The sequence below is a fragment of the Glycine max genome, chromosome 13 (genome assembly GCF_000004515.6).
Source record: "Glycine max cultivar Williams 82 chromosome 13, Glycine_max_v4.0, whole genome shotgun sequence".
In the NCBI taxonomy this organism is placed as follows: domain Eukaryota; kingdom Viridiplantae; phylum Streptophyta; class Magnoliopsida; order Fabales; family Fabaceae; genus Glycine; species Glycine max.
Window position 1 is genome coordinate 13,785,932 of NC_038249.2, and position 25,093 is coordinate 13,811,024.

Genomic DNA, 25,093 nt, shown 5'->3' on the forward strand with positions numbered 1-25,093 from the left:
AGAGGCTGAATCAGGAGGTGATCATCATTAGTGTGTTCAATATAGTCACTCATTTATTTTTATTGCTAAAAAATAGTCTCAAATACAAAATAAATAAGGACTATAAATTGGCAAAACAATGACTAATTTTGAGCAATAAAAATATACAAGAAACTAAAAATAGACAAAAAAAATTAGGACTAAAATTGCTGAGAAAATTAACGAAGGATTAAAAATTGAATAAAAAATTTTGATAGACTAAAAATTAGAATCTAGGAAAATTGAGGAACTAAAACTTAATTAACCCTTACTTTTATCAAAACTATAATTTATTTGAGTATTTGAAATAATAATATTTTTTTATATATTTGAACATGGAGATCAGCACAAGATTATGCATTAATTAATTTAAACATCGAAAAACAACAAAACTTTTAACGCATCAATGCTCAATTCTGCTGGTGAAGTATGAATGTTGTCAGGTTTTGATAAAAGCCTAAAAAACACCTTATCATTTGTATGTCAGCCACTTGTGACAACAATTAATGAAGAATTGCAACAATTGATAGTTTTTTACGTTCTTGAATCACAAAGATGTTCGCTATCCAAGATGCATTACATATTCATTGTCTCCACTAGAATTGCATGTGCTGCTGCTGCTTTTGCTGCAGTTAACATAAAATTGAAGGAGCTGTCTCAGTTTTAGGTTAGGAAAATATTACTTAAAAATAATATCCACTAAGGAAAGAAAGGAATGTAATTCAATGCCTACCAAAAAGAACATACTATGCCACGATGAAGAAAGTACCTAACATCATAAAATACTGACAATGATAGTATGAGTATACACTAAAGGAAAAAGAAAACCTTGGACTCTTCAGCGACTATAGTTGGTTGCAGACAATTTTTAACTGTTAACTGTGTGAAACTTATATGGCAACAAAAAGAAGTCTTCACTCAAATTAAAAATTGAAATTTGGCAACAGAGCTCAAATAGAGACTATACTTCTCACATAGAGTTCCAGACAGGAAATGACTTTGATCCCAAGGTATATATGGACAATAATGCAAGAGGATCACAGATCATCTTAGCTGCACAGTTGTTCATGCCTAACACATTTTGAACTCCGACTTTACAAAACTGAAAGCTAATTATGGTATAAGCTATGCAAGCAAAACTAGCTTATCTAGCACCGAAAAAAATTATTAAAAATTATTCCGTCCTCTAAAATAACTTCAAAATTATTCTGAAGCACCAATAGCCATCTTATAGTATTGTATTTCTGTTATCAGCCAGATAGTTCATGCTACATCTTATCTTTTGAAGCCCATGTTCTGGTTGAGAGAATGGGGAAAACCTTGGAAAAAAAAGGAGAAAAAAAAATACAGAAATTCAAAAACAAGAAATCGGAGGGGATTGAATCATACCTTCCTCTTCTAAGGATCGATCTCATGATTTTCCCAGCCCAATAAGATGAAAACACTATGGAAAATCAGAACAAAACTTTAGAGAAATTAGGTTGAAAAATAAAATGTTTGAAAATGAAAGAATAAAAAGAGCCTTTTTGAGAATTGAGAAGAATGTTGACAACCTGACACAAATTAAAATATAACCAAATAATGGCAGTACCACAAAGCTAAGTTCTCTAGGGAAAATATCCATGAGATCAGACAGTCTGAGGATGTACAGAAACTGCAAAGGATTTTCTCTGTTGCTGAGAACACTAGGAAAACAATGATTGATATGAGCAACAGGGAGTGTGATGGAACTAGTAACATAACCGTGAGAAAGAACTGGTTTTTATTGAATAAAACTTGGGAAAAAGCCCCCAAGGAACCAATGCACGGCTCCAGATATTTCAAGAGGTCTGGATCCACTACTTACACTGCTTTCTCAATCACCAAAAGTCCCTTAAACTGTTTACAGTTATTCCTATTTATAGGCAGCTACTTGTCTACAGTTTATAATTGAAACCCACCCTTATAATGAGTCTAATTAGCTGCAGGCCCATTCCCCTTCTTTCTAGCATAAACCCTTGTATTTCTTCGACCAAGTAAACTAGCTAACTAGTTACTAACATAAGCTTAATATAAAAGGACTTAAGCACATAACACATCTATGATGGTGATCTCATGCTTTACATCTATAACAAATTGTATGTCCAACTATATATACCCATTACCCAATACTCAAAATATGATAAGAAGCTTCATATAAAGCTGAGTAGTACTAGTCAACTCAACTAAGTACGATGCTTGCCTCAGTTTATTTTGGTAAAATAATTGCTTGTTTTTCAGCTCCCTGAGAGAGCTTTTAAAAAATACACGGTTATTTCTCTAAACTTAAGCTGAACCAAGCATACCATAAGATTAAGGCCAAGTAATGAAATAATTTTGGATGTCAAGTGTTAATATGACCTCAATAAAATGTTGAGTGCACAAAGGATATAATAGTAAGAGACAAGAAAGAAAAAATTATTACCCAAATGCATATTACTGTAGAAGACAACGAAAGGATGAATAGTTTATATAAGAAAAAAAAATTCCTGTCCATGCCAAAACATAAAGCGTGTAAAAGAAAAACAGACATGAAAAAAGGGTGAGATAATAGCATAAATAACTCGACTACAGAAAGAAAAGAATGATGCTTCAGAAGCCACAATAAAATATGGCATTTTCATTCCACAAGAATGAGATAACAGCACAGCTGTGACAGCATTTCATCACAGCATCAGGCTGCTGCAGGGAAGCTGTTGTGTCCTGTTTTTGTGGAGTGCCTGCTTCATGCCCCAAATTGTGTCAATTTGCAGTTGTTGCAGCTGAAATTGACGATATAGTTAAAAGACCTTTGCTCCAGATAACGTCATCCATCCATTTTTTGGGGTATAGTTTTGCAATTCCCACCTTTTTCATTAGATACAGTTCAAATTTCAAAACCAATTCAAAGACTGATTTACACTGAATATATATTGGTCATCCTATTATCCGCTATCTCCCTAAAATGGTTCTGGAGTTGACTGCTCCACACTGCCACCCAATTCTGACCAATCAGAACAAAAAACATATGAGTGAAATTTAGAAGAGAGCACAAAACAATGAGATAAAAGACCCATTCTAGAGAGATTAAAAATAAAACAAAGCAGCAACAGAACAGAGCAAGGCTGTATAGGTCACAGTTAGCTAGAAACAGTGACAAGTTCACCGGAAAATGGCTAGAGATCAGAGATGGCTGAAAACTGTCACTGCTAGCCAGAAAACACTTGGAAATGTTGCCAAGAGGGGTTGCTATTTGTCAGAGAGAACAGTGGTTGCTACTTCATAACAGAATGTGCACAAGTGACTGAAAAAGTAAGGTTTTGATTCTGATATAGAGGAGGTGGGACAAAGTACCAAAATTGCACCCCTAAAGCAGCTATAAGCAATGCTGTTTCATAGTTAAATTAGGTATTTTGTGATACACTCCAATAGTACCTGCTCCAGCAGCAACTTACCAAGATTTTGCCTGCTATCGCACATGATAGCCACTACTTGAAATCATGACGATTTTCAAATTCTGTGGTGTGCTCCGCACGCTCCATAACATGATTCTGAGATAGTGCCTCTATTTGACACTATTGACAACTATGACTATGGTACTACAATAACATGCATGGTTCACTTACAGCTTTCTGCTCTAAACTCATGGTCCACATGCTTTGCATGCCGGACATAGATATCTAAATAACATGTTTGTCCATGAGAACTGAATAGGCACAATAGAAAGAAGGAAAAATCTCCGAAAACATAGGGATTGAATAACATCTTTCATTATACAAAATAAATAAAAAAGGAGCATAAATGAACAGGAACAATCTTGTAAATAATTACAGTAACATTCAACTAAGGAATAATAATAAAAGTTTTTCTTTTCCTTAGAAAAGCAACTCTTTCAAGAAAGGATCAGCTAAAGGTAAACCAAAACTGTAGATATTATGAGATAACCAACATTTTATACATCATGATTCTGAACACAGCTGCATAAATCCAAAAATTATAATGGAGTTCATTAAAAGAAACACTAAACCATTAACATGGTCCTTCTTGCGGTACACTTTAATTGTTTGAGTATAAACTGAGTATTGACAGGCATTCATTTTAGGTATATCCAGAGCATGCAACATGGTATGAAACTTATTCCAAAACCACCACAACACAAAAACTACTTGCAAAAGATTTGTTCTCATCATCATCAGTTGGATATGAGACAAAGCAAACTGCTATTTACATAAGACCAGGCGTATAACCTGAAGCAACAACAGACAAGTCAAAATTGCATCCGTGCTGCCGCAAGCTCCAACAGACCATGTGCTGCCCTCTGGACCTTCCCCTGCTCATAGTCCGGATCATCAGTGGGTAGCTCAAACCGGCAAACTGGGCACGTGTTGCGAATGCCCAACCACGGCAAAATGCAGTCCCCATGATAACAATGGGAGCAAGGCAGCCTTCTCACCTTCTCCTCCAACAAAACCTCATCCTTGCAAATGGCACATGCCACGTTCTTCCCCTGCAACAACTCCTCCTTGGACAACTCCACCAACGGGAGACTCTCCACAACACTCTTCGAGGCCGGAGGGCTCCCCTTCAAGGCACTCTCATTCTCAAGAAACTGCCCGAACAAAACATCATACTCGGCTGCGTACACATAACCATCCTGAATTGTTAACAAATCAGCACCACCAACAGCATTGCCCTCGTGCTCCAACACATCATTCACATTCCTCTCCAAATTGTTAACCGCCAAGAGGATCTCCCATTCGAGGTACCTCAGTGCCTCTTCCCCGGCATCCTCCTCCTCAACGGCATTTGTAAAACCCGACGCCACCGAATTCCCATCACCATCATCACTTTCAATTTCAACCTCATCAACCACCAAACCCAAATCCTCTCTCTCATTCACCCTCTCCTCCACCTCCTCCCACTCAAACCCCTCGTTCAGCGTCCTCTGATCCTCCAAACAGAGACTATCCCAACACAACCGAACATCGAAATCATCAAACCCGCCACCATCACGAATCCCACCCTCCTCGCTACTCGATTCGGATTCCGAGCCAAACCCTACAACCCTAAGCCCACCCGAACCATCCCCCACCGTGAAATTGAAAACTCTATCAGCTTCCAAAACCCTATCACCACGATGATTATCACGATCATTTGTTTGGCTTTCGGGATCAATTTCAACGCCAAACCCTAACCCTAACCCTAACATATGCTCCGTGCGATGGAGGTCGCAAACGACGTCAGAGAAGGGGTTTATGTCAGTGTCGTCGTCGCAGGAGCAGAGGCGAGAGCGAGTCTCGAAGAGATCGGTGACGAAGCAACTCACTGAGTCGGAATCGGAATCAGAGTGAGTAGATGAGAAGGGATTGGAGGAACGATGATGATTAGACATGTTCTGTTATGTTTTACGAAAATGAATTCAATGCAATTCTCTGAATCTCTCCCTTTTGTGTTGTGTGGGTGTGAAACCAAACAAGATTTTTTTAAGGTTTGCGAAATTGTTCTTCTTTGTTGTTGTTAACGTTCCTGTTTGTGTTTGTTGTTGCGTGTGTGTGATGTTCGCTTTTTTTTCTTTCACGTTGTTTTTGGTGACAGAGACTTCGAAGAGTCGCCGAGGGGATTCGAGAGTGCAAAGTTGGGGAAGGAAATGTTACGTAAGATTGGTGAAACAGAACAATGGTTGACTATAATTTCTTAAAATGGATGAATATTATTTGGCTGAGCAGTGTCTTTCTACATTTTTTAAATAATAAAAAAATATAAGTTAAATAGAGTTAATAAAAAAATAATATAAAAATAGTAAGAAATTAATGTAAGTAAAATAAAATTTAAGAAACGGTTTAAATGTAAAATTATCTAATGAAAGTGGAGAATGGTTAGTGGGTGATTATTTAATTTTGGTTAATGGATTAGTTTTAATCTACATAATTAAAGAGGATTAATTATTGTTACTACTTTAATATTATTAAGAACAATGATGAAATAATCTAAAAAATGTGAAGAGCAAGACTAGTTACACAACATTGTATCTCCTTTATATATATATATATGTATGTATGTATGTATGTATTTAATTGGACAAATACTCATTTTGATTTTTGAAAGTGTAATTAGTTGACATGAGTTCCCTAAAAGATGCTAAAAAAAATTTGTCACTAAAAGTACAAAAATGTTGACATGTCAATCATGTCATTAAGTTGGACCGTGAACTTTAATGTTGGGACTCACGTGAAATAAGGACCAATCTATCATCACAAAAGATTGTCAAATAGGATGTTGAGTCAGCAAAACTAATTTGGCATGGAAATGTGGATAAACTATTTTGACATTTTTTAATATTGTTAAAAAAAAACTTTTTACAACTTTTTGTGTGTATTGAAAAAGACCTATTTGGCAATAAGATATAACTTTTAGAGACGTTAATGACATTAAGTTATTCTATTGAGGGACTTATTTGTCAGTAACATTTGAACATTTAGGCAACGAGTTTGGTTTTGCTTCTAGGGAACAACCTTTAAAGCTTGCATAAATTACTCACAATTTATAAAATTTTCTACTAAATGCAATGAATGGAAACAAAGGATGGACAATTGAATATTTAGTCCATAAATTTAAGTACTTATCCATAATGATAAACACACATCATAAAATTGTCACAAACTATCTACACAAACTAGTTAACTGTAGCAATAAAATAAAATAAAATCATGTGACATTATCATACTCAAAACAAGCATACCTAAAAAATTCAAATTACATAACATAATTTTGCCACAATAAAAATTCTCCAAAAAAAACATAATCCATGATAATTGTTTACACCCAAAAGGTTTGTTACGACCTAAAAAAAAAATAACACAATCCAGCATATTTCATCATTTCTTTAGTCTTTAGGTCGTGGCAGCCTTGGCATGTGAATGAAGTCCATAAAATTAGATTGGATCATCCTTGGTGATGGTGCACTTAGGAATGAAATTTTGATAGGTGCAAGAGGCCTAACTAGTGGTGGCCTAAATGCAGCAGGGTTGTTAGTACTACCAAAAAATTTGGTGCTTGCATGTGTTAAACACAAAGACAAAGTTAATGTTAGATACAACCTTGGTGAGCAGTAACAATTGACATTACAACTAATGATGGAACAGATGTTTGTGCAGGTATTATGACTAATATTGGTTGTATACACTTGCTCCATTTTCATTTTGTGGTACAGATTGGGAATTGATAATCTCATCCTAACCAATTGTGAAAAAACCAAATAAGAACAAATGCAATGACATATTTAAACTGTAAGTTAATAAATATATATAAAAAATTATTGCGGTTTGGGGTGTTAAACTATCAATAGCTCCAGCCTCAATCTCAGGTGCTAGTTTCCATTTCTTAAGCACGGGTGGCACTCCTCCATTTGTACATCCCCACGAGAAAGACCACATCTTGTACAAGTAACCTCTTTGTATGTTCTTTTGAGTTTGTTGTTGCTCACTTGACCTTCATTTTGATCCTTTCTTCTAGCTTTCTTTGGTCGCCTGAGTCTTTTCTTAAGTGGTGGTGGTGTAGGCCTAACATAATTTGTTTCTTCCAATATTGTTGCCTCTTAGTGAGGTGTATGTAGTATTCATATGTAGCATTGTAGGATCCTAATTGCAACAATGACATGCTTACAAGGCAAACCTATTTGCAAAAACAAAATCAATTCAACACAGACCACAAACCAGCATTGCCATATTCAGTTTTTACCCAAATTACAAATGTTTTACTTGTCAACAGTCACATCCTACATGTGCATGACTGATTTAGAAAATCCACATCCGGCTTGTTGTCATGAAATTCAATTCAAATCTACTACCTTCAAGACACTAACCTAGTGAGCAATCCACTTGGAGCTTTTATTTTTTCCATTTTCCAATTTGGATTGTTGTAAGGGAACCAAAGGACCCATTGTTGGAGCCATCTTCAGCTTTGTAGTGGTCATTTTTTGCATTGCATAACACCTTATATCCTCACACAAACTCATAATTGGCTTGCTCCTAAACTTCAGGATCTTTACATTCAAAGCTTCTCCATTGCTGTTGGTTATATTGTTGCATTTGGAATTCTCTTTGAAGTAAGCTTTTGTCTAGGAATCTTTATCCCACTTATCCAAATAAGCCCAAGCCTTATCATTCTTCCTTTTAACCGCTTCCACTTGCACATTGAATTCTGCAATAGTAGATAACATTGCACACTGCCAATATAAGCCTCTTAATTCCCTATATTTCCATTGCTTAGAAGAGTTGCACCATAAATGCATGACACCAAATTTGTGGGCAACACTAGGCATGACCTCCTTCATTGTAAGAACCAATCCCAGCACCATGCACATAGTAGAAAACCTAATGTCATTCAACAAGTTTTAAATTGACAAATAAGTCCCTAAAATTCTTAACTTAATGACAATTTAGTCCTTCAATATTTAGTATTGTAATAAATTAGTCCGCGTATAAAATAATAAGGCCCATTAGCTTTTGAATGTCTGACATAAAGGTCCATTCATACTATTGGTAGTCTCCTAGATTTGCATGCAGATGATTAAGAAACCACCTTTAGTTGTCCTTGTCTTCAACATCCGCAACTGCATATACAATAACAAAGATTGCATTGTTGACATCTTGTCCAACATCAAAAAGTAACTGACCGCCATAATAACCTTTTAAGAAACAACCATCTAGACCAATAAATGGTCTACGACCAACCTTGAATCCTCTCTTGCATGCATCAAGGCATATGTACAATCTTTGAAACTAAGTTGCTTCTTATGGGATAGGAATGGTATCCATAACAATTGTTGACCCTTTATTGCTACTAGCCAATTTAGTAGTATAGTCCTACAACTTGGCATATTGCTGTTTAATACTACCCTTAACCTTCACCCTAGTCTCTTTCAAAGACCTGAAAATCTTCCTTTCATTTATGTGCACACCACAATCTACTTTCATGTGCTCATGTGCCTCAAAATAATTTAAAGATGGATGCACCCTTAATTTGTGAACTAACTTCTCACTTCATGGTAGCTTTCTTGTTTTTGAACACCCTTCCACAATTGTGCTCCTCCACAAAAAAAAAATTTATTTGAAAGCTTTTACTATTATCAAACTATGCACAATATATCTCCCATGGACACCTCTCAGCCTTGCATACAGGTTTAGCTCTAATTAAATCATTTTTATTCCATTTAATATCTCTCTATGATAGATGGTATAGTCTCGGACAACAACAACAAACATTCTGATAGTGTCAAACTCCATTCCAACCTCCATGTGCACATTCCCATAATGACTTCTTGAATTGAATTGAGGTAAATAACCTTTGGACTGCTATCTCCTTCATCACCACTACCAGATAAAGAGTGCAATTCGTTAGAATGATAACTATTGTTGTTGCCACTGAATCAGGGTCAATGTCTTCACCATTAGAAGACCTTTCTTCATCATCATTGTCATCAACATCAATAACTTTCTCACTAACATGCACAAGTTCATATTCTTATGTAACATCTACATGTACCCACTGGGACATCACCATTTTCAGCTATTGGTGCATCGACATTTTTAGGCACTATTCCATCACTAGTTTCACTCACTTTTTAAGGATCACCATTTGAAGCCACTTCAAGTTGTTGTGCATCGTTAAGAACTTGATTCAAATCATTAGGCAATTGAATCAAGTCCTCAATTGAAGGTACTTGCCTAATACATTCTTCACTAACAACCTCACAAACTTTGACCATAGATCTAGTTTGAAATCATTTCTATTTTTGCCTCAATCTCATAATTAATACCTTCATTCTACTCCTCAACTTCTTTAGAAACTTGTTCAATAACAACATTAATCGGCTCATCATCACTTACTATCTTCAGCATAGCATCCGCCACATGTTCAAAATATACATGGACATCTTTGTTAGGATGAGCAGTACCTAAGTTGCACATGTCCAACACATCCTTGTCAGTCTCCAAACGAAGCAAACCTCCCTCTAACCCTCTTTTTTGAACCAAATAATAGACAACAAAAAACTGGTGAAACTCTAATCCCTAACATTTACCAAAAAATAAAGGGCACATTTAAACACCCCAAAAACAACATGGTGAAACCCTAAACCCTAACATTGTTATCACACATTCCCTAATCCCTATCATTTCGATGAACAAACACGAGTTTTCTAGGTGCAAGAGTACAATAGAGTGAACTCCCCTCTCCCCCCTATCAAACAACATTCAAACTCAACTATAAAAAATTGGGTTTTCATTAAACCCTTACCTTCTCATGAAGTGAATACCATAACCATGGTGGTCATAGTCTACAAATGGGTGCGAAGAAAAAATCCCTTCACGGTGGCTATGGTGTCGTTGTTGGAGAGTCTGGTGCTCAGATCTAGCGGGAATATGAAAAGGTGAAGGAAGAGTTTGATGAGTAGTGAAAAGGTAACAAATGAGAAGGGTCAAAGTCTGAGACTTACCAATGTACAGTTTAAACCATATCTTTTCATTAACAAATAGGTCTTGCTGACTCGATTGTCCAATAGGCATCTTTTGTGATGAAGGATTGGTCCTTACGTGCCATGTTAGCCCTGACATTAGATTTCGCGGTCCAACTTAATGAGAGGGCTGATATGTTGACATTTTTACACTTCCAAGGATAAAAAAATATTTTCACATTTTCCAGAGACTTATATGTCAGTAAATTACACTTTCAAGGACCAAATTGGGTATTTACACTATTGAATTTAAAATGATTTTAATTAAAACAAGTTATGTTAAAATGTAACTTATAGGGTTGACATAGTAATATAAGTTCTCTTTACATTCATATATAAGAAAAAAAATGATCTATTAAATAGAGGAGATATTTTTGGGTGGACAAACCTAACACATCAATCTTACACACAATCAATAGAAATTTGACAAAAAGTAAATTATAAAAAAAATATTTATCATTTATTAGAATTAATTTAATATCTTTTAATAAGGAAATGATATAATTTATTTCCTTAAATAATGATTTGATCATATACAGATATATTAAATTTTTACTAAATATAATTTATATGTATTTTTTAATATTATTATTCTTAACATATTTATATGTATTTTAAATACATTTAGTTTTTTTATGTAAAAGTGAAAATATCCAGCCCATCTAAACTTTTTTTTTAAACTAAAACTCTTGATGTTTTTAGGTGGCAACATGATCCACCCATTTCTTCTTGCAACTTTGTTTTTAGTTTTTTATTTCTTAAATATATTTTATAAAACATATCATATATAATATATTAAATATATTATTATGCATATATTTTAAAATATATTTATATATACATTTTAAAATACATATAAATATATTATAAAACATACAAAATGATTATTCTATTTTTTTACTGCTTTCTAGGCTTGTTGTTAACCAGTTAGATTAAGAACTTTTTTTAAAGTTTGTTTAATTTAAAAATATCAAGTTTAAAATAAGCAGAAATTATTTTTTTAAGTTTAACAAGGAAATAATAATAATAATAATAATAATAATAATAATAATAATAATAATGCATATGAAATAAATTTATAAAATTTATTGTTTAGTCTGTTAGTTAAGTATTTTATTTCACATAAACAAAAGATAATAAGAGAAATTGAATTTTTATTACTTAAATATTTAATATATCTTTATATGATCAAATTTTTACTTAAGGAAATAAATTATATAATTTCTTTATCAAAAGGAATTAGGAAAATTATAATAAATGATAAATATTGTTTCTTTATGTTTAATTACTTGTTAAGTTTCTATTGGTTGTGTGTAAGGATGAGGTGTTAGGTCCGTATTAGATGATTCTTTGTGTGTAATTTTGGTTGGACCAACAACAATCATGACCCAATAAGTTTAGGAACACATGTGATATCTGAAGCAAGAAAAAAAAATTATGTTAAAACGTGTAAACAAGAAAGTCAGGTTGATTTTTTAACATCAAAATAAATAAACTTATCAGGTGAGTGGGGTAATTTATCTTACTTCTTCGTTTATTTTAAAAGTATTGTTTTAGAATTTTTGTTGTTGTTGTTTTACAAATTTAAGATGGGTAAATCACCAATTTCTTTCTTGTACTTATACTTGTTGACAATTTAGTCCTTATACTATGAAAATAATCAATTTAATCCACAATTGTGTAAATGTACCGACAATTTAGTCTTATGTCAAGTGATCTCTGTTTAATGTTGAATGCCTATGTCGCATGTGAAAGACGACGTGACAAATCCACGTGGCGGACCACACACTGGACTAGGTATGTGTGGACCAAATTGTCAGTTCATGTGTGTAAACTTTTTTACCTTGTCACCACAAATTTGACCATTCATTTATCCTCTTCCCTTTTACATTGTGTGTGTGTGGGGGGTGGGGGGAGGCGCTGAATTATGGTTGCTAAGCGTGCACTGCTCCTCCCCACATTTGCATTGTCGGTGGCCAATTAGTGATGATGTGGCGACAGACAACGACATGGAAACTTACGATGGTGTTTTGGTTTTTGACTATTGCTAGAAGACAATTTCATCCTATGTGTTGAAGACGAAAGACAACTTCCTAAGGTAAGACATTTTTTTGTTTGATTGTTTTAGAGTAAACGTGTGAATGATGACAAACAAGTCTGCATCATGGGAGGCCATGTGGCACCTTCGCCTCGACACCAACAATGATGTCAGCCTTGACCACTTCCGCCTTTTATGGTGGTTTGACAATGGCAACATCAAGCATGTGTACCTCTATCAGACACGAAATCCCATGGGATGATCCCAATGCCACTATGCTATGAAGGTGGTGGATAGAGAGGTAATTTTGGTATCATTTTTTATTGGGTACTGTCACATTAGAAATTTGTTTAATATTTGGTAATGTATTGAACAAAATTTGTAGTTTAATGGTACATGCACATTTTTTTAAAAATTCATAGTATTGTCATAGACCATTTTATCATTAAGTTATATTTGTTGGAGATCATTTTGTCATTGCAAAAGAAAACATTACTACAAAATTAGGAAAAAGAACCTTTTTTTTCAAAATAGTTGTTACCTATGTAAATTCTAAACTCAATTTTTTTTAAAGAATTCGCTGACATTTTTGTCCAAAATAGCATTGACTTATGTGAACACATTCCTTGCACACATTGATTTGACATGTCAGAAAGAACGTGTCATGTAGACACTCAATGTTAATAAAAACAAAAATGATAGGACTAAATTATTGCTATATTTAAACAATTGTGAACTAAATTAATCATTTACGTAATACATGAACAAAATTATCAACAAGTATAAAATAGTGGGACAAAATTGACCATTTATCTAATTTAAGACGAAGGAAAATTATTTTTTGTCAACTATAATCTCCTATAATTAACAATTATACGTGTTTTGTATTTTTTTCCAATCATAATCAATCTCATTTATCATTATTCTTCCTTCTCTCTTAACTATAATTAATTAATTAATAAAAACACTTTAGTCAAAATATTAATTATAGTTAAGAGATTAATTTTATATTTGGGGTAAAATATGTTTGGGTCCCTATAAAATTTAAAAAACATTAAATTCATACTCATAATTTTTTTTATAGGGACTAAGTTAATGCAAATTTTTTTTATGAGGATAAAATCAATACTTTTTAAATTTTCCAGGCATCCCAATATAAATTCAAAAAAAAAAAAGGCCAAAGGCCTAGACAAGCAAATTATACTGAAAAGTTATGTTATATTCATGAGAAATTTTTGCATCAGCACAAACCTAACAACTTACTTTTAGGCGCAACCAATAAGAATATTATAGCTAATAAATTAAAAATAAATAATATCAATTTTTTTATTTAAAAAACAATTCCTACAAATCAGGAAAACTTCCATAATTAAAATTTATAGATTTTAAACAACAAAGTAAATCTATCTACACTATTTTAAGACTTTAGTTATTCAATGGCTATGATTAATTCATATTTCAAATTTCCATTTTCTTTTTAAAAAAAACTTGACAAAGTACAACTTGTTGCCGCAAAGTCCAACAAAAAATATGTACCGGCAAAACTTCATTAATTCCTGCAAATCAGAAAACCTGCATCTTCTTATATGTTTCATCTTGAAATAGTAATATTCTTAGACAATCTAGATTATGAAAGTTTGTGATTGTTTTTTATACCCAGCGACGACAGTGAAAAAATATTCTTATTTCTTCTAAAAATTTGTTGAAGTTCAATATATTTTGTTTTGGGGTTACGTAATTAATTATCACCATTCGAAAGTGTTTTGGAGAATAACAATGGATACAAAGCAAAATAGTATAATATCTAATTGTTTATGAAAGAGGATGACCATTAAAAAAAGAAAAAATTACACAAATTTCTGTTGAGGTTTTAAAAAATTACACAAATTTCTCCTCTTTTTTAATTCCTAAAAAAACACCCATAAAAGTTCAACATATATTACACTCTGCTCCCCTTGCTGGTTAACAACATTAAATGCTTTAACAGAAATGAGTGATGTGCATCTCACGTTGCTTTTAATAATTTTTGTTTCCTGCCCTCTCCTTCATTTTGTAAAAAGCATGGTACCAAATTACATTCAGTCGTAATTAGCTGCTCTTTTTATTCGATTGTTCCAACGCATGTCCCAAAACCCATGGTACACAACAGACATCAATGGTGGTGCAAATGATGTCCCCCTAATTTTAAGTTGGAGCACTCTATTGAAGTGTCATTGGTTGGATCTTTCTTCTTATAATATTTTTGTTTAATTTAATGGAACAAAATTTCTCATTTTCTCATTGGCATCTAAAAATCTCAAAGCAATTTAGCAAATCCAATGTTAAAATTCCACAACAATAATAGCTAACGGTATGCGAAAATCATGATGTATAACAAAGTACTAAACATAAAGTCAGAGGGAAACCTCAAAGACAATCCAAAATTGATTAGGTTTTCATATTTGTGATTTTCCGTAAATCACATCCACTCATTAAAGGTAACATTTTTCTTCAATAAAAACTAGAAATCAAAGCTCACACTCTAGTAAATGCCTTCTTTGGACCATTTTTCTTCACATGGTTGCTTCAGAAAAAAAAAAACATTTTCGATTTATTCAACCATAGTGAAAGGAGTTGTTGGAAAGTTACAGAATAGAGTTGTGGACTCAGTCTTCGACTTCACAAATGACGACATCCTCTACCATGTGAACTGCTCAAACATTGGCAATCCACTCCAGTGCCGCCACACCTTGTCTTTTGAAGTTTGAACAATCCACTCCAGTGCCGCCACACCTTGTCTTTTGAAGTTTGAAAGGGAAGAGTGAAAGACTTAAGTGAGAAGAGCATAATGGAAATAACAAAATGAGAGAATGACTTTTAAAATTTTACTTATTTTTATTATTTAACAGTGTTGACAAAAGGGGGTAAGAGCTATGAAGCACGGACACTTCAGTCCCTTGTCGTGTCCGGTGTCCGACACGCGTCCGTGTCAGTGTTCGACACCGACACGACACCCGTACTACGTTCTATATTTTGGACATTACAGGTGTCCACGTGTCCGTGTCGTGTCCGGTGTCCGTGTCAGTGTTGGTGCTTCATAGGGTAAGAGTAATGTACTCAAGAGGGAAGAAAGAAGGCTTATGTAATTTTGTTAAAGTCCAGGAAATGTCAATTAACTCTTAAAAGAAACATACATTTAATCAATTTAAAATCAGTTACAAACACAAAGTATTCACGTTCTCAATGAAATGAAATAGGTACATGGAGTGGAAAGTGAGGAGAAAGGAGAAGACGTGTTAGGAACAGAAGGGGAAGGAAAGAGTCGGAATGCAAGAGGCTATTTTGTTAGTTTTTGTTTTTTATATTTTAAAAATTTTAATTATGGAAGGTTGGCTGATTTGTAGGAGTGAATTTTTTTAAGAAAATAAATGTTAGATTTTATTAATTTTTAATTTATTAACTGTAAAATTTTTATTGGTTGTGCCGAGGAGTGAGAGTTGTTATGTTTGTGCTCATACAAAAATTTCTCTAAATCCTCATCATGTGATCGTATCTAATAATCAATTTAAACAGTGAATATTTATTTTTATATAATTAAATTTAATAATAAATAAATATTTTTTAAATATATATTTAAAAGTATTTTTTATGCAACACAACAACAAAAAATTCCTATCAATAAATGAAATAAAAAATTCCTGTTAACTATTGAGTATTGATACGTAGACATACAACAAATTCATTTAATAGAAATACAAATCACACACAAATGAGATGAGATGAAACCAGTAAAACAAGAATTGATGTGAAAAATCAAGAATTCTTGTATCTGTTCTCCTCACACTCCTAACTTTTTGCATAGAATCTTTGGGTTTAACTTCATTAACAATAGCTGATAACTTGTTTTTGAAGTCCTGTCTAGTGTCCACCCTGGGAAAAAAAAGTAGGGGTAATAATAAGAATTTCATTCTATGCACTTTTTTTTCTTTTGTTTACTTATGTTTATTTTAATATTTAAATCTTTTATCTCAGATGCTATTGCTCACTTTAAAAAGTTATAAACTTAAGTCATAAATGATAATATTAATATATATATATATATATATATATATATATATATATATATATATATATATATATTACTTCTCAGAATAGAAAATTTCAGGAGAACAATATAGAGAAAAAAAAGTTCAAAAGGAACTACTAGCAAAGTCTACTAGCACTTGAGTTAGTTTCTCTTTGGATTAGAATTTTGCTCAGAATGAGGAACTAGCATACTTCTAAAGTTCAGCATTTGCTAATATGAATGACTGTGTGTGCATGTTTATCAACATTATATGGTGAGAAGCGAAAGCAATTATTGCACAAAATTAGAGTCAACATTTTAAAAAAAAATATATATAACAATGCACCAGCTATTTTCTATTAGTAACATGGCCCTGTAACACTGATTAACCAATAACTAGACTAGAGATAACATTTTCTTTTTCTTGTGTATATTTTATAATTATCCAATATTATACTGATACTCTTATTAACACAACTTTTTTTAGAGAAAAAAACCCCGGAAACAGACCATAATTTTTAGGCCAATTAATCTGTTCAAGTTAATTAGTTAAAGGGATTCTTGCCAATCTGTCATTTACATGTATAAATCAAAATCCAAGAGAACAAAGTTCAAAGTACCAACCTCATGGTCAGTGGCTGAAGTCTCACTAGCTTCTTATGAGGGATCCTTAACATGTTTGCTTTAACTTCAATACCAAAATTTTGTTCTCTCTTGCTAGGGAAGATATCTGTAGATAAAACACAACATTTCAGCAAGCCGGACAAAGCCATAAAGGGAAGATATCTCACGTTTCGGCATATCATTCATCAAAGTCTTATTGGCTGTTGATCTTTTTCTACCTCATCTATCATCAAGATCATTAATATTTTTAAAAAGAATACTGGAACAACTACATGGAGCACTGGATCAACCAGGTGTGTTACAACAGCTTATTCTTCTTACTCAGAACTTTCAAGGAAGTTAGTTTCCACGTAAATTAAAGATAAATTGGAAGAACCCACATGCATGATGACACACAGTAGAAAAAAAAAATCTTGTACAATAAGCGGAAAAATCAAAGCGGAAAAAAAATTCTTAGTCCAGTCACACATACTGTGCTTATGCACATGAACACTTAGAATATGAAAGAAGCAAATATAATACCCAAAGGTAAGGTGAAATATGCATGTGCACTATAACATTGATGTTTATCCCATACCAGGGCATCAATAATCTGTTTATAGAGATGAGATGTATATGGAATTTTGTGAAATCTGAGTAATTGGAAGAGGTTGAAGGGTAAAAGCAAGTGGAAGGTATGATTATGATTCATTTCATCTCAAATAAAATTTCTCTATCTTGATCTTTACCTGCTGCTTAAGACGCTCTCTCTCAACAGCCAGCTGTGTTACCAATTTTTTAAACACTTTGGCTTGCTTTCCAATGTCCTCTACAGTTGCCATTTTCACTTCCTCCTCTCGCTGAAGGGAGCCCTCCAGGCTTTCCAATCTACTCCGCAAAAAGCTGAGTTCCTCATTCAACTCAGCATTAGATTCAGACAATATGATACAATTGTCCTCTGCACTGTCAGCCCTACCCTGAGCTTTAGAAACCTTTGACTTAAGATCCTTTATCACATTTTCCATATCTCTAATTGTGGAATACAAATTACTTTGTTTCTCCTGACTAGCTTTAGCAGATGCTACCGTTTTCTGCAATCGTAGATTAGATTCTTTCAGCTTCCTCTCTAGCAATTCTGCTCTCGTGGTTGCACCTCTCAAAAGAGCCAGCTCCTCATCGAGTTTTGAATTAGTCTCCGTCAATAACTGACACTTAGTTTCTGCACTAATAGCCCTACTTTCTGCATTAGATACAGCTTCTTTCAGTTCAACAATAATATTCCCCATGTCTCTTGCTTCAGAACATTGAACATTGTACTGCTTCTGATATTCATCAGCAGAGGCCTTTGCATTCAGTAGCTGAAATTCAGATTCTTTTAGTTGCTTTTCAAGTGAAGAGACCTTATTACTTAAAGCAGAGGCCTCAGAATTGGAAAAGGTTAGTTTATCTTCTGCATCTTTTAGATTAGCTCGAAGCTCAGATTCACGGTGACTTAGACCATTCAAACTGAACTGAGAAATGTGGAGTCTACCTAAAAGGCCTTGCGAAATTCCCAACAGAATCTCACTTGTATTGTCTGCCTCAAGCCATCTTTCCCAAACATCAATTGCTTCTTCCTCCATGTTATCAAGCTCTTGCTCTGAAAAGAACATCCTTAGTCTTAGATTTTCTTGAATTTCTCTCGAATCATTTATATCCTTCTCAAGATCCATTTCTCTTGCCAACGACTTCTCTAGCATTCTCAGAATATGTCTTTGTTGCTCAACTGTTTGCAGTCTTATCTCTGCATTTGCACTCAAAGATTTATCATCCTCTGTGATGATTTCACTTGCATCATCATTACCTGTTGTCATTGAAAACTCCCCAATAAAATATACAAAAAAATGAAGAATTATTCACGTAAATCTATTCTTAATTGTCACACATCAATCAAGAAACAGAAATTTAGAGCCAGTCAGTTCAATGTTCTTCACATTCTTTCTTCTTTCACTCTTTTTTTTTTCTTTCAATTTTGCAATAAAAGATCTAGAAGAAAAGTTCTGGCAGCTTTCACACAATCAATTTCAAAGAGAAGTTGAACAGATATCCCAGATAATAGGACAGACACAAAAAAATACCTTTTAACAACAACTTCATGAAAAATAAAGGTTTAAATATGTTTTAAATCCTTAAAATTAAAAATATCAGAATTTTGTTTTAGTTTCTATAAAAACTTTATTCATTTCTTGTCCTTACATATAACAAAATGATGTAGTTTTAATTTTAGTCCCTCATTAAAATGTTTTTAATACTTGGTGAGAGACTAAAACCACATCATTTTGTAAAAAGCAGAAAATAAAAATAAACAATTTTTTCAAAGGAACTAAAAATAACATCTATTATGCCAAGGGATATCCGGGTTCACCAAAAAAAAATGAGATATTTTTAAGACCAAAAGAATATTTAATCCAAACATCAAATATGTAAACAAATAAACAAAATGAGATCATCTGCATACCATTTTCTTCCTTCTTTAAGGAAGGCAAAGTCCTCTGAAAACTGACTGACTGCATCTTAATGTCATTAAACTCCTCTTCAGACTGCTTCAACCGTTGTTCATAACCAACCAACTTCTCTTGCATTGCCACAAAAGCCTCTCCCAAATGAGTGCAAGAACTCACCCAGTCTCTAGCCTCACCAACCCCACCTTGAAGGGTGTCCAACACTCCCTCCAACTCCCTCACCTCTGAATCAAACACCCCAGACAACAGATCAAACTCCAGGCCCTTTTCCAAATAACCAATGTGATCCTCTTTCTCCAAGGCCTCAAACTCACACTCCATGGTTTCCACATGCATCAAAAAATTGCTCAAGTTGAAAACTTTCTCAGAGAAACAAGCCAAACCCAAATCAAGGTTTTTGAGCATTGTGCTGTAAACATCAACCAGATCTCCCATCACATTCCCACTGGATGATGAAACAACACCACCTTCAAGATCAACAACACGGCCATCATGTTCAGCAATTTCAGTGCTCATTGTAACACCCCTTTTGTTCTAGAATTGTGGGAAGGAAGCTATGTACAAAAAAGGAAAGAAACTTCATTAAAAGTTTACTGCCAGAAAAAGTTATGCCACTGAATTTGGGGAATGGAATTGGGAAAAGGGGATTGCAGAATTGAAAAGAATCCACAGTTTCAAACAATTGATAGTGGAAGTAAAATCAGAATTTCTGCAATTACAATGTTTTGGACAGAATAAAAAATTAAATTAAACAGTTGATCGGATCTCTAATTCGCAAGTTCCATTGGCAGTTATGCTTACACAGTTACACCGCCCTACGCAGCCTTTTTGCGTCCCAACAGTTTCTTTTTTGGATTACAGTTCTCTTTTTTACCAACTTGAGGGTTAATTAATTAGTTTAATTTTAATGTATACTTAGTTATTAGTTAGTATCAATATTTTTATATTATTAATTAATTGATAGATAAAATATTTTAAATATACTTTTAAAATAGTCATTATAACCCGTCTAAAGAAATAAAGAAATAGTTATTATAGAAATCTATAAATACGGTATATCTTAATCTATAATTAGATATCTCAATGGATTCTAAATAATTTTCTTAAATTAATTTGTTTCGCTTGTTCTTTCAAATGCAGCGTTAAATGTTTTGTAGTGTATTAAATGGATAATTTTAAATTAAAATAGGTTTATAAATAAAAAAATTGAACAAAAATATTTTTAATTTAGAAAAAGCATTACGGAAATTAAATTATTAAAATTCATAATACATTATTTTTATTGATATGACAGTGAAAATTTAAATTTTAAAAATTAAACTTAACTTAGTATTATTTCATCTTATAGCAATATTAAATAAATAAAATTTTAAAAATTAAACTTAACTTAGTGTTATTTCAACATATATTTAAACTTTAGATAAGTTTAAGAATGGAATTTAAAATAAATAAATTATAAATAAAATAAAATCAATGTTTAATAAAGGAAAACTCACGTTTCTTAATAATACTTTTGTTGTTTTTTTTAGTGTAGAATATAGTTATAGATTGAAATGCCATAGAAAAAAAAATGAATTATTCTATATAAGTCCTCTTTAATTTTACGAGAAATAACTATTTTTAAATTGTTTTAAAAAAATCTCTTTTTACAATAAGATAATGATCAAAGGCGCAGCTTTAATAATCAATATAAATTCTTAGTTTTCATTTTTTCATACCCATTTCTTCATACCACTTTCATAGTTCTATACTTGTTTTGTATAATTAGTTTTGCATTGATTTCGTCTACAGCTTTCCATGCATATTGAAGTGTGTAACACTAACACCTGGTTGGTTAAAGTATAATTACTCGTAAATTTATACCAAGACAAACAAACATTTCAACGTGTCTGAGTATTATTTTGATTTACAAACTGTGCATCTGCTTGAAAAATCAACCAGAAAAATGTATTTTCCATTTATTACACCTCAAATAGGTCGATCCTTTATAAAAGAGCAATAGTTATATTGAACTCAAATAATTCATGTTAGGAAAATGTACACTATTTATAATATAAACAAAAAAGTATCGAAAAAAAAAAGAAATAGATGATTGTGATATACGAAATTATGAATTATCTGCAAAAGCTTTTATCTGCTAATTAATTAACATTATCATTCTTTAACAGATTGTATCGTACCATACAATTGAAAGCCATAACCCTACTTCTTAACATATTTAGGGAGTGCTTGGTTTTTAAGGAATTTTTATTTTATTTTTCTTAATTATTACAAAAATATTATTCATTTTTATTTTGCTTTCTGCTACTTATAAATATTTATATAAAATGATAAAAAAATATTACTATAACTGTTTTCTTTAACTGTTTCTGTATAAATTTTGAAAACAAAAAAAAAATAGTTAAAGTAAACATATCCTTAAATTTTAATTGTCAATAATATTTAATATAGGACAGAGAGAGAAAAAAAAAAATAGTGCGCATGACTGTTGTCTCCTAGTTGATGACCAAACACTAATTAGTCTCTTTTAAGGTCAAGAAATCATTAAAGTAAACATAATTTCTCTAAATAAATCTTTACCATACACGACTAAACCAGTCCCAATATCATATCACAAAAGTAAATATGATTTCTCTCAACAAATCTTTGTATCAATTGTGTCAAATTTCTTTGGTTATCAGAATAAAAAACAGATTGAAGCATTCCACTTGCACTAACAACATACTCAAAAATAACTAAATATTAATGCAACAAATTCACATGCAATTCTTATGTTTTAACACTGTTGGGAGCCCACGTTCCACGTGTTTCTTTTATTTTATTCCCATTGCATTTTTTAGGACTTTTGTTTTCTGAATCTGGTCTATTTTCTTTCTACATTCAATCCCTATCTTTACAACCAACTTCAGTAACAAAACAAATCACTTAATCCATACTTTTGGTTGAGCTCTGTGACGAACAAACTTTATAAATAGTATATGGGGTGCTCTGTATCTCCACCAAACTCGCTTCTCTATTCAGAAAAATACAGCATCTATTAAGAGCGAATAAGGGTCTGGAAGAACAAAACTGCCTTCAGGTTCGTGTATGCGTCGCTTCGCGTTCGATCTGCAATGACTGGAGGTACGCTCGTAATATTTAGTTTTCGTTGTTTGGTCTGAATATGCCATTTAGATTGATTTGCATGTTTAGATCAGTACGTATTTAATTTACAAACACATGTAATTGTTATGCTGTCTACAAAGAAGGTGTTCAAATTTCATGTGAGATGTTGCTACGTTGTATCTGTGCTTTTGTCATATTGTAATATGTTGTGTTCTCCCGATCTGTTTTGGTAAACTTGAGCAGATCATGAGGTATCAATTGTGTACAACGTTGAATATGTTTTTTATATTTATGTAAAATAAGTAAATTTTAGTTTTGGTTATTGTGAAAGTTTTTTTTTTTTGTGGATTTTAGCTCTAGAAAATTTAAAATTAATACTTTAAACCCTTAACGTTATATGATATTGGTTAATTATTTCTGTATCTAACAGAAAGTCACACTTGTGGTCATCCATGAAAATGACATCTAATAGTGTGTATGCGATATCATGTTAATGGGTGCTTCCCAAAATAATTGAGTTCTAAAAATTAATGTTTTTAACTTTTCTAAAATGAATGCTAAAGATTAAAAACTATAATTTAAAATTTTGGATGGATGAAAATGATTTTTTTTATAAAGTCTGTATATGTATATCTTCCTTGACTCTTGTATGTTCTCCTGGTACCACTGAAATTCCAAATCAGTAAATTTGTTGGCTGATAAAAAAAATATGTATTAATACATTATTTACACAATTTATGTTTTTTTTATATCAATGTTAGTTGTTAATTTTTGTTAGAATTTTAGTAGGAGAATGCTACCCATGATTTTTCCTCCCTTCTCTTTTGAAACCTCTTTTCTCAATCATCAAATCAACCTTATAACTCCTATTTATACAACTTTCATATTTTGAATATGGAGTAAAAATATGGATTTATGCTATTTGGTATATATAGTTATATAAAAAAATTGCACTTCAATGGGGTTCATATACCTTAAAAAATAGAGACAAGAAAAGAATGAAATTAAGAAAATGTGATGGATATTAGTTATTTGACGTAGAAATAAAACAAAAGACGAAAATGAAAAAAAAATTATCATTTATTTACTTTCTCTTCAATTTCACTTCAAGAAAAAAAATTATCATTTATTTACTTTCTCTTCAACATCTATATATATCACACCAACACTCTCAACAATCACACATTCTTGTCCAATTTACCTTTAGAAATCAAATTCCACAAGAAACTATGACATTTTTTTGGAGAAACAAACAATCAAACCATTATCAACTCCATATTAGCTTTAATTTTTCCAAATAGATCGATTATTCACAATGAATCTGGTATTTATTTTCAAAGTTTCACTCCAATACCCATTCGAGTACCTAATGATTGTGGTTTTGAAACACTAAAAAGCAAAATGCGCAATACCCTTCAATTAACCAACGATCAATATTTAGATGAAATTTGCTATCGGCCGCCATTCACAGATGCAGGTAACCAATTTTCCTTTCAATGTATGCAATTGAAAAATGATGGTGATGTTAACACAATGTTAATGTGTAATGTCAATACTCGTGTGTTTGCTCGATTGAGTTATTATCTACCATTGGTAGAACACCGGATGATATATTAAACTTACTTCAAGTCACTATGACTCCTACTCATGATGTCTTGCTATATTACAACGGGAGGTGGAACATGCCACGTCAACACGACATAAAAGGGCATCCACATTTTCTACTGTCAGTGCATGTTCTTACCTAATCATTCTTCTTAGGCCTATACTCACCCTTCCTTTTGCAAGCTATTAATAGAAATGAGACCTTTCCTCTAACACTAGTATTGGTGTCTAACCTCATTATCATGACAACAAATCCAATGTCATTAGCAAACAACTATAATACAATTCAAAAAAGGTATGAGATTAATCAACATTTATGTAAAATAATTATTGTACCAACAACAAATCAGACAAATACTTGAAAAGTATCAAAGACATCAGAACAATCAACGTGTTCTACTTTCACGCTAACACCTTCCTCATTTCCAACATTCATATCAACTTTTTCAGACATGATATTATCATACATCCACTGTTTTTCGTCCATCTTAATAAAACATTTAACAAATTCAATGATAAAAAAATACAACTTAAAAAAATTATACAATCACCTCGTTTTTTATCAACACAAATATAGCTCTATACAAAAAGTAAAATAAAAATGTATTGTACACCATATAACCACATATTACATTTTTACTACATGTCTTCATTAAAATATCATTCAA

The 25,093-nt window shown here is 32.4% G+C and overlaps 2 protein-coding genes across 7 annotated transcripts; both read right to left on the reverse strand.

The window, feature by feature from the left end:
- Positions 1–362: 362 nt before the first annotated feature.
- On the reverse strand, positions 363–5,693 carry LOC100812037 (E3 ubiquitin-protein ligase CIP8). Of its 4 annotated transcripts, XR_005888111.1 has the most exons (4): positions 4,263–5,693; positions 1,610–3,019; positions 1,408–1,462; positions 363–644 (listed from the first exon to the last, which is right to left on the reverse strand). XR_005888111.1 is itself a non-coding variant. In XM_014765269.3 (2 exons), exon 1 carries the CDS (start codon positions 5,405–5,407, stop codon positions 4,283–4,285), a length of 1,125 nt encoding a protein of 374 aa, XP_014620755.1. In that variant the 5' UTR covers positions 5,408–5,693; the 3' UTR covers positions 363–644; positions 4,263–4,282. The 4 variants fall into 4 exon arrangements, 1 of the variants encoding a protein (XP_014620755.1); XR_005888110.1 differs by having other exon boundaries at positions 1,408–3,019; XR_005888109.1 differs by having other exon boundaries at positions 752–3,019.
- Positions 5,694–14,972: 9,279 nt separating this feature from the next.
- On the reverse strand, positions 14,973–20,582 carry LOC100810969 (WPP domain-interacting tail-anchored protein 1). Of its 3 annotated transcripts, XM_006593646.3 has the most exons (5): positions 20,517–20,582; positions 19,712–20,269; positions 17,964–19,057; positions 17,236–17,341; positions 16,229–16,475 (listed from the first exon to the last, which is right to left on the reverse strand). In XM_006593646.3, the coding sequence occupies exons 2-4, from the start codon at positions 20,229–20,231 to the stop codon at positions 17,282–17,284; spliced, it is 1,674 nt and encodes a 557-aa protein (XP_006593709.1). In that variant the 5' UTR covers positions 20,232–20,269; positions 20,517–20,582; the 3' UTR covers positions 16,229–16,475; positions 17,236–17,281. The 3 variants fall into 3 exon arrangements, with proteins under 3 accessions (XP_014620756.1, XP_006593709.1, XP_003543896.1); XM_014765270.2 differs by lacking the exon at positions 16,229–16,475 and adding an exon at positions 14,973–15,343 and having other exon boundaries at positions 19,712–20,547; XM_003543848.4 differs by having other exon boundaries at positions 19,712–20,547.
- Between the last annotated feature and the right edge of the window lie 4,511 nt (positions 20,583–25,093).

Bases quoted from the DNA above. Each gene is read 5' to 3' on its own strand.
- LOC100812037 (XM_014765269.3), bottom strand. From the start codon at position 5,407: ATGTCTAATCATCATCGTTCCTCCAATCCCTTCTCATCTACTCACTCT.
- LOC100810969 (XM_014765270.2), bottom strand. From the start codon at position 20,231: ATGAGCACTGAAATTGCTGAACATGATGGCCGTGTTGTTGATCTTGAA. The intron at 19,058-19,711 runs GTATGCAGATGA...CAATGACAACAG, and splicing joins CTTAAAGAAGGAAGAAAATG to GTAATGATGATGCAAGTGAA. The intron at 17,342-17,963 runs GTAAAGATCAAG...TTTTATCTACAG, and splicing joins GAGAGCGTCTTAAGCAGCAG to ATATCTTCCCTAGCAAGAGA.